The following is a 9,773-nucleotide window of genomic DNA, read 5'->3' on the forward strand; positions in this document are numbered from 1 at the left end:
GGTGGCAACCCCTGCGCCAGGGTTGGCACCTGGGGCTGCTAGTCACCGTGAGCTTGACTGAAGAGAGCGAACAGGTCAGGGCAATAGGAGCTGGGCCTAAGCCACCTGGGACTTGTTGAGCCCCTGTCCCGCCTCGGCCCTCCTGGAATTTGCAGGCAGGACCTTTGGGTCCGCAGTGCAACACCGCCACCTGGTGGACTGCAGAGGGATTTGTCCTGGCCTCTACTCCACCCCACACCGCAGGAAGCACAGACCCGAGAGGCCAACCTGGACGGCGACAGCCGGGACCCCCACCCTCGCCCCAACTCCAGCGAGCCCATTAGGTGTGACTGTGGCGCCGGCTTTTGAAGGACCGTGGGTCCTTCACGCGTTTGGATCAGGACGGGTTTAGTGCCCTGCAGGCCAGGGCACTCAAGTCCAAAAAGAGAAGAGTTTCTATAGAAAGTTCATATTTGTGGTTCCAAAATACGCACCTAAGTAGGCATCGCAGGGGTGGGACACATTAGACCTCTAATGTCCTCTTGATACCCACTTCACAGATTCGCGCTGGCTTTATTCTGAATTATAAGCTGTCGGGAGGAGGTGCCAGGATCTCTGACCCCACAACCCCAGCTCCCCCTCGCTGGCCCGGGGTCCTGGGCCAGAAGCCCAGGGGAAGAAAATCTGACCTGAGAACCTCCCACCACCGAAGTCCGTGCGCAGCAGTGACCTCGTTGTGGACCATTAAAGTGGTGCAGCGCGCTCCGAGAGCCACCCAGGGTTTGGATTCTCCGGGAGCCCTAGGGATCTGGAGCTGCGGGGGTCTACGGGGTCCGGGCCTGGAATGTGGGCCAGGGTCTTTGTCGAGCGAAAGGCGTTCCCTTCTCCCACGAGAGGCACCGGGTCCACTTTTGCAGCCCTCAAGCTGGTGCCACCAAGCAATGGGTCCCTTCTAGGAACCGCGTGGGCGGGGCGTCCGGGTGGGGCGGTGCATCTTAGGGGCGGGGCTTCTGAGAAGGGCAGGCCTCGGGGAATGCGCCGGCCGGGTGGGCAGCACTGCTTGCGGAGGAGGTCTTTGGAAGCCAAGAGGGTCCCGGGTTAGGGGAGGCTGGGGGCCCCTCGCCGGCGGGGCGGAGCCAAGCGCGCTTTGTACCGGTGGGAACCTGGCGCCCGCGGACCGCTGAATGGGCCGGGGCGGGGCAGCAATTCTCCTCGCTGCGAGGGGTCAGCTCTGCGCTGCTGCCAACTGAGACATTCCCACCGCTGCGCGGCAGCCGGGCGGGGGTGGGGGCGGGCGGGTTGCCCGCCAGGGGTCCCTGGGAAAGGGGCTCAGCCCAGGACACCCCCTCCCAGCCCCTCCGGAGGATGCGCGGAGAGCGAGCGGTCCGGCGTGTGTAGGTGGAGCTGGAGTGGGGGTGGATCATGCCCAGACGCGCAGACCCAGTCCGGAAGGGCTGGGAGTATTTCCCTGCGCTAGCGGGGTGTGCGGCCCTCTCCAAGCCACCCCCGACCGAGGACCAGAACGGACGACTGGAAGGTTCCGGCAGTCACTGTGGGCGTGCTGAAAATAGTCCCTGTGTCGCGAGACCAAATAGGGAGCGCCTTCAGTTCAGGCCATCCCCGGGGCTTCACCAGGGCCGCCACACGCGCAGGCCCAGCCCAGGGCTCTCGGCGCAGCGACTCGACGCTGGCTGCGGCGGGGGAACGCTGGCGGACGAGCCGGGGAGACCTCCGGGGAGGAGGAGCGGGGGTGGTGGGGACCGCGGGCCGCTGGCGGCCGGAGCAGGAGCCCAGACGGCGGGGGTGCAGGGGCCGCACGGCGCGGGCGCCTCCTGGCCCAGCCCGGCGCTGTCCATGGTGCTGCCGGCGGCCGGCTCGGACACCAGGGGGTAGAGCAGGCCGCCGCCGACCTCATCTCCGCGCCGAAGGAGCTGGCTCACGCCGGGCAGGCAGCTGCGGAAGCCCGACGGGTGCTCGGCTCCGCTGGGCACAGGCCAGAGCCCTGTGGGGAAGAGCGGACGAGAGAAACAGGGAGGGGAGGGGAGGGGAGGGGAAGAGGGGAGGGAGAGGGAAGGAGGGAAGAAGGGTGTTGACGCAGGGAAGAGGAGGGCGGAGAGGTCAGACGACCCGAACGTCTCCCCCGGGGTCCAAACCTCCTACCACCCAGATCGCAATCGCACAGCCAGCCTGGGCTTTACTGCTCCTCCCTCGACCCCTAGCGAGCTGGCGCCCCCTCCTCACCAGCTGCCCACCTGCCTCCGAGCAGTCCTCTTTATTTTTGAGATGGGGGTCTTGCTGTCTTGTTATGTTGCCAGGCTGGTCTCAAAAGCCCAGGCTCAAGAGGTCCTTGAGGCATCCCTGGCTCTGATCCCACAAGCCTCCCCCTACTCCCTCCAGCCCTCCCCTGTACCTTGCAAGGAGTTCTGAAGGCTTCTCATGTACTTCACGCTCAACTCCAGGATGTCGGCCTTCTCCAACTTGCGCTTCCGGATCTACCCCACCATGGAAAGGTCTATTAGGCGGGGCTCCCGAGGTGGAGACAGGGAGGTTGGGATCGTATCACCCCCCCCCCCCCCCACGCTGCCTGAGTCTCACCTGGTGCGAGTAGTGTTTCTCCAGCAGCGACTTCAGCTGCTCCAGGGACACGTTGATGCGTGCTCGTCGCTTTTTCTCCATCAGTGGCTTGGAGATCTGCAGATGAACAGCCTTCAGAGTGTGTGTGGGACTGCCACCCTCCTGCCCTCTGCTCCCCCACCTCGTGGGGAAGGGCGCCTGCCCCTCAACCCTCAAGACCCCAGACCTTTCGAAAGTTGCCAGGGAGGCTGCCCCGGGCAGCAGGCTCCGTGCCCATGTTGCAGTCCATGCACCAGTGCGAGGCAGTGCTGCCTTTATAGGGACCCTCGTTTACATGTCAATGAGGCCCTCTGGACTCTAGAAACCTCGAGGAGGAGGGGACCAAGGGAAGACGCATCGGGAAGTTCCCCACCTCCTTCCCTCAGCCCCCTCCCATAGCCCAGGCTTCTTCTCACCTTCAGGATCGCCCCCCCCACCTCCCGAGGGACCCCCCCTTCTCCTTTCTCTGTCTTTTCCTTATCTCTCTGGCCTCCACCACTTCCCAAGTCTGAGGACCCCTACCATGTCCACCCCCTCCACGCCCATCCTGTCCCAATTCCTGTAAGTTCTCCAGTCCCACTTGCCAAGTCCTTGATACCCTGGAGTGCAAGCATTCCGGGGGCCACCTACTGGGGAGGTACCTGGGCCAGCTGGCCACAGGCTGCCACATGACTATGACAGGGCTCTGGGCTCCCTCGGGACTGACGATGCCAAGGTGACGCCTCTCTGTGCACTTCATGCTCTGGCCATACCCGCAACGCCGCATTAGTTGCCCTAAATGTCGGCACAATGCAGCAATTTTCTGCCTGTGGCTGCTCAAAGCCGGGCACAAGCCAAGCCCGCGGGGGCCACACAGCAACGTGTGTCCCATTAAAGCGTGCAGCCCGCCCTCGGGGCCACAGCCAGTCTCATCCTTGCTGGGGCCTTGGGCTTGGGAGGGGTCCTGGTGGGGGTGTAGCCTGGGTCCCATGTTCTCTGACACTGCTAGAATCCAACGCAGACTTCTCCCAGGAGGCAGGTGGGGTGAACACGACTTCCTCCCCCTTCCCCACAGCCCTGGGCTTCCAGGCTGGGTGGCTTTGGTGGCAGACCCTCTCCCCATGGAGAAGCACTGGAAGTCCACTCCCATGAGCCTGCTGTCAGCTCCACGCACAGGTGGTGGTGGCAGGAGGCCACTGACATTCTGGGAAGAGCTCCAGGCCACACTTCGAGAGGCCCAGGGCCCACACCCCAATCCATGATTCAAACTATGGGGGACCCATTGGAGGAGGTGCCTGGAGCACTCGCCCCAGGATGGGTTAGGCCCTACAGCAAGGCTCTGGGGCCATCCCCCTGGTTGAACTCCAGGAGGCTGAACTGTAGTCGCTGTGATGGACAGGAAGGCTGACCTCCAGGAAGTCCCTGGGTTCAAACCTAGACATCTCCCATGGGCCCTTAGTTTTGGGGTTTGTAAAATGGTATTCTGAACAATGCAGCCCCCATTGCTTCTGAGGGTGACAGGGAAGTCGCAAAAATTCTGCAGCTGAGCCCTGTGGCAGAGGAATGAACAAACCGGCCTCTGTGTAGGGACTCAGGGTGGGGTGCGCCCCCCAGCGCTGTCAAGCCGGGGTATCTCCCCCCAGCCCGCCCCCGCCTACCCTCCCCAGGATAGCGGCGTTCCCAGGCGCCAAGCAGCGTGGAGAATCGCGCCACGCCCTCCCCCTTTCAGGCCGAGGCAGCAGCAACAGCAGCTCTGGGGCTCTCTCCATCTCGGGCCGCAGGGCCCGCGGGCCAGATCCGGGCCGACCCGGGCCTGGGAGGGCAGCGGGGGCCGAGGCCAGGCGGCGGGCGCTGGCACGCGCCGGCAGCTTTGAAGCTCCAGGACCAGCCGGGCCGGGGCGTCCTCCGTGCGACTCGCTCCGAGCTTGGGATGGTGGCGGCGCGGTACAAAGGCACCGCGGGGCGGGCGGGCGGCGCGGCCTGGCACAAAGGGGGCAGTCGAGTGTTAAGGGCATTGTGCGGGCCCCACAAAGCGGCGCCCGCCCCCGCCCCCTCGGGGCCAAACTCCGGGCGCCCCGCAGGGCGCGGACTTCCAGCTGCTGCACATCTGCACAGAGGCCTGGCGCGCGCCGGGCCCCGGCGGGCCCCCCTTCCCCGCGTTCTCGAGCTGCGGGGCAGCGGGGCAATTTGTCCTCTAATTACAATCCTTCCCTGTAAACCGCCGCCCGCGCCTTTCAACTCGGGTGCATTAGCAAACCAATGGCCCTCCTCGCAGCTCTCGCGGCCCGCAGCTGGGTGCCCGGCCCGCCCCCTCTCCTGAATCCGGGCCGCCATAAAGGGGCCCCGGGGCTGCCCCCGCCCCCGCCCGAACCGCGACACCCGCCGTTCCCAGGGCCACCACCCCTCCCAAGCCCGTCCCCTGGGATTCCAATCGCACTGGGTGGGGCCGCTCACGTGGATGGCTCAGTGTTTCTTAAGCAGTGGAAAATTGACCGCAAAATGCGCTAATTCGCAATGTTCTGCTTTGGCTGCAGGAGGCAAGGCCCGCCTTAAGGCCTGGGCGGAATTCTCAGGCGTCGCTCCGCCCTGGTCCACTGAATGGACTTCCGCCTCCGCGGCCCCCCCCACCCCAACCCCGACACTGCCCGCCGCGCTGCTTGTCCTGTGGCCCGTTTTCGGGCAGGGGTCTCCCCACCTGGAATGATCCCCCTACTTTCTGGCGCCCCCACTCGTGGCTCCTCCATCACAAACAGCCTCCTTGGTTCGCTACTCGCCTTACACTGGCCGAGGGTCGCGCAGGATCAAAGTGGAGAGAGAGACTGGTGCGACTTCCACCCTCCCCTTTTCCGAGCTCTGAGCCGGGTTTCTCCCCACCAGGGCCTCTTTACCCTCACTTCTTGCTCCTCTCTCTGGGCAGCCACTTCCCCTACTAAGTTAAAGTCATTGTGCTTTGCATCTGGCAAGGTCATTGGGAAAGACAGCAGACTAGTCTGTACAGGGACCGTTCCTGGAAACCCAGGCTGAAGACTCGGGGTCCACCCTCCACCCCAGCCTGTCACGCTGCTTACAAGCCCTGAGTCTGGGCATCCTAGCACAGCCTCAGGCAGGCCTGGCTCCAGAGGGGCTCACACAGACCAGGAGGTATTTTCAGAGCTGGAGGGGGAGTGGCAGTAGGTTCACCCTGTCCTCTGAGGGCAAGCAGGACAAAGCACTCTCGGGCTGCCAGGAAGGGCATGGACCAACTTAGAAGCGGGGCTTACGCAAGCTGGGATGTAGGCCACCAACTCCCTTTCCATCTTTAGCATCTGGGGTCCCCAAGGCAGCCTGGAAAGGAGCACAGGTCCAGGAGGAGAAGTGGGGAGACCCAGGCCCCCCTCTGCTCATTCAAGGAAAAAAACTTTCTTCTATAACTCCTGAGGGCTCTTCGAGCCTCCAGGGCTGCTCAGGGCCCCTCCCGTCTCATGTTGGGGAATTTAACACAGAAAGTGACAAGTGTCTGTGCCACTCCTTCCCTCATTTGGTTTTCCTGAGTTTGGCAAAATAAAAAATAAAAAAAAGAAAAAAGAAAAAAAGAATATTATGTCAGGTCTGGAACCAAGTAGGAAGAGGTTTTCGGGCCCCAGGACAAGCGCCCTACCTGCCGCCCATCCCAGAGGATAGCCCTGTGGCTCCGGGCGGCCGCCCCTTCCCTTCTGCACTTCCAGGGGTTTGAACCAGTGCTAACTGGTGAGTGCTGCACAGGCTACTGTGGATGCAGGTGACTGGAGGGAGAAATCTGTTGTCCCCCTCTGCAGATGCATTTCAAAGTGAAATGAAGTGACTGCTCCATGTAATTAACTATTGGGACACACAGCAAAAGCACTGAAATGACTCAGCCAATTGTCTCCAGATGCGGTTGGAGAGGCTGCGATTGTTTAACTCTCTTTAGCTGTGTTGGGACTCCCACTAGCCCAGCAGACAAGGGCCCTTGAGATGACAAAGGCTGGGACTCCAGTGAGTGCATCAACGCTGACCTGGCCCAGCTCGGGGAGAGTGAGTTCAGAAAGACCCCCATTGCCCCAGGCTTTTGTGTTTCTCCCCAGCTGGCTCTAATCTTTAAATATTTACCCGGCCCCTTTGTGCACATATGACTTATGCACTTTGGGCTGATGGTGCTCATAAATTACATGTTGTTTACCTGTTTTTCAGCCTAGAAAGAGGGAGCTTTCATTCCTTCAGCCTGGAATGGCCAGAGGAGGGGAAAGAAAACTTTTGGAAGACAGGGATTCCTTCCTGGGAAGAGCTGTAGCCACACTGGACGGGCCCCTCCCTGTGGCCCTCCCAGCCTCCATGTGGACAGCAGATGGGGCAGAGGTCTGTGAATGACTAGGAGCTGCAGGGGACCAACTCTCTTAAAAAAAATCACCAACCTGGCCAGGCATGGTGGCTCACACTTGTAATCCCTGCAGCACTTTGGGAGGCTGAGGCCGGCAGATCATGAGGTCAGGTGTTCGAGACCAGCCTGGCTAACATGGAGAAACCCCGTCTCTACTAAAAATACAAAAATGAGCTGGGTGTGGTGGCAGGTGCCTGTAATCCCAGCTACTCAGGAGGCTGAGGCAGGAGAATCGCTTGAACCCAGGAGGCAGAGGTTGCAGTGAATTGGGATCCTGCCACTGCACTCCAGCCTGGGCGACAGAGTGAGACTCCGTCTCAAAAAAAAAAAAAAAAAAGAAAAAGAAAAGAATAGAAAAAGAAGCCTAATTTCATCTCAGCCTAGAGTTTAACTTGGAAATAGCATAGTGGTTCTCAGGGTTCTCTAAAACAGGAGGTATCCACACTCGGGTTCAGGAAAGAAAGCCACCTCAGCCTGTGGGCGGATGGCAGGAGAGGGAGGGAAGGGGGAGGCTGCAGAAGGAACTTCCTGCATGAGAAAGGGCTCCCTTTGTGCCTGCTTGGAAAGCTCCTAGAACAAAACACATTCAAACGCTTATTTACAAGAAAAGGCAAGCAAGGCATGCCAGGCAGAGCTGTTTTCCCTTTTTTTCTTATATTTTTATAGGTGTGTTGTCCTGAAGCATAGAGGGATGGGTGCACAGTGGGTCTGCTTGATCAGATTGCTTTCCCCTGTAGCAGGAAAGCAGGTCCCTGTGTGGGGTCTGCGTGTTTCTGTGCATCTCCGTGTGTGTATTTCCCTGTGTCTATGTGCAGCCCTCTGCATGTGACTTTGTTTCTCTGGTTTGATGCCCTTACGTGCTTAGATCTGCTTCCTCTCCTTTCTCCTCCATCACTGCTCTGTGAACCCTGGGCCCTGACAGATTCGGCCACTCCCGCAACTTCTGAAAATTCTCCTTCCCTGGAGTCCGGCCCCACCTGGGAGGAGACTGCTACCTCTCCTTTCTTTCTCCCTTCTCCAAAATGGGGCTGATGAAGAGGGAGGGGCCAAGGGGAGGTGATGGGCAGAGGAGAGAGCATCGCTCTGGTTCTCCAGTCTGGTGACATATTACTCTACACCCTTGAGTGGCAACAGTCCCTGGGGGTAAATCAGGGCTGTCATACATTGAGGAGAGCAAAAGCTAGAAAGGGCTTCCCAGGTACAGTGGTTTCCGGCCCCAGAACCAGCTCACTTCCAGGGGTGAACGTGCGATGAGTGCCCTCTGGTGGTCCTGAGGTGTCCTGGTGCAGAGGGAGAGGTCCTGAGTCTGGGAGAGACCACAGGAAACTGGCGGCAGTCACAGGAGCTCTCAGCTCCCAGGAACATTCACACCCAGGCCTCCTTCCCATGTGGCACTGAAGCTGGGTGACTTTGATTTTTAAAACATTAAATCTCTTTTCAATTCCCATCCACCAAGTTTAGCAAGTTTTCTGAGCACCGTTTAAACATGGTACTGGAGCTAGGTGCAGTGGTGCATGCCTGTAGTCCCAGCTACTCAGGAGGCTGAGGCAGGAGGATGGCCTGAGCCCAGGAGTTCAAGGTTGCAGTGAGCTATGATCTCACCACTGCATTCCAGCCTGGGCAACAGAGTGAGGCCCTGTCTCAAAAAAAATCAATAAGTAAAATAAAATAAAATAAAATAAAGTGGTACTGGGCTTTACAGAACAAATACCAATCTGTGCCAGAGAAATAAGGACCCCCACTGTACAGGAAACGGAGGCACATACAATGGATTTGCCAAGGTCACAAAGCTAGGCTGCAGAGGGTGAGGGGTCTGGGATTCTGGCCCAGCCTCTCCATCCAGCTTCCAAAGTACCAGAGCTCCTGCCAGGACCTGCAGGGACTAGAGTGGAGAGGTGAGGGGCTCAGATGCAGGGCTCACAGACCACCTGCCTCTCTCGCTGACCCACCGCTTGGTGCCAGCCTCCCTGAGGGCCTGTCCCCATCCCTTCTCAGCCTTGCTTCCTCCTGCCTCTGTGCCTTTCAAACACCGAGCCCTCACTCCCTCCTTGATCTCATTTCCAATGGAGGGCAGGCTGTCCATCCCCGAGGGCCCCAAGGCCTAGCTCTGGCGTCTGTTCCTTGCAGCCTCCTCGCCCTGCCGCCATCCAAGCTGAGGGCCTCCCCTGGGGTCTCTCTCTGCTCCCCATCCTTGTTCTCCTTCTGCCCCCATTCCCATCCCTGCAGAGTTTATTCCAGTTGTTCGCTTACTGGCTTTTCTCCTCCAGTACGGCTCTCTGAGCTACCTGAGGTGAGATCATTTACTCTTTAAAAAGTAAATAACTTCTGATTATAAAAGTAATCTAGCCGGGCGCGGTGGCTCAAGCCTGTAATCCCAGCACTTTGGGAGGCCGAGACGGGCGGATCACGAGGTCAGGAGATTGAGACCATCCTGGCAAACACGGTGAAACCCCGTCTCTACTAAAAATACAAAAAAAACTAGCTGGGCGAGGTGGCGGCGCCTGTAGTCCCAGCTACTCGGGAGGCTGAGGCAGGAGAATGGCGTGAACCCGGGAGGCGGAGCTTGCAGTGAGCTGAGATCCGGCCACTGCACTCCAGCCTGGGTGACAGAGCGAGACTCCGTCTCAAAAAAAAAAAAAAAAAAAAAAAAAAGTAATCTATGGGCCAGGCGTGGTGACTCACGCCTATAATCCCAGCACTTTGGGAGGCCGAGGCGGGTGGATCATCTGAGGTCAGGAGTTTGAAATCAGTCTGGCCAACATGGTGAAACCCCAGGCTGCCGCACTCCAGCCAGGTTGACAGAGTGAGACTCTGTGCCTAAAAAAGA

At 59.6% G+C, this 9,773-nt stretch overlaps 1 protein-coding gene across 1 annotated transcript; it reads right to left on the reverse strand.

Annotated features, from left to right (window-relative positions):
• Positions 1–1,515: 1,515 nt before the first annotated feature.
• On the reverse strand, positions 1,516–2,821 carry HES3 (hes family bHLH transcription factor 3). Its single transcript, XM_010357402.2, has 4 exons — positions 2,780–2,821; positions 2,575–2,670; positions 2,390–2,471; positions 1,516–1,981 (listed from the first exon to the last, which is right to left on the reverse strand). Exons 2-4 carry the CDS (start codon positions 2,653–2,655, stop codon positions 1,608–1,610), a joined length of 537 nt encoding a protein of 178 aa, XP_010355704.1. The 5' UTR covers positions 2,656–2,670; positions 2,780–2,821; the 3' UTR covers positions 1,516–1,607.
• Between the last annotated feature and the right edge of the window lie 6,952 nt (positions 2,822–9,773).

The sequence above is a fragment of the Rhinopithecus roxellana genome, chromosome 12 (genome assembly GCF_007565055.1).
Source record: "Rhinopithecus roxellana isolate Shanxi Qingling chromosome 12, ASM756505v1, whole genome shotgun sequence".
NCBI lineage: Eukaryota > Metazoa > Chordata > Mammalia > Primates > Cercopithecidae > Rhinopithecus > Rhinopithecus roxellana.

Bases quoted from the DNA above. Each gene is read 5' to 3' on its own strand.
- HES3 (XM_010357402.2), bottom strand. From the start codon at position 2,655: ATGGAGAAAAAGCGACGAGCACGCATCAACGTGTCCCTGGAGCAGCTG. The intron at 2,472-2,574 runs GTGAGACTCAGG...ATGGTGGGGTAG, and splicing joins AGAAACACTACTCGCACCAG to ATCCGGAAGCGCAAGTTGGA. The intron at 1,982-2,389 runs GTACAGGGGAGG...TCTTCCCCACAG, and splicing joins CCTTCAGAACTCCTTGCAAG to GGCTCTGGCCTGTGCCCAGC.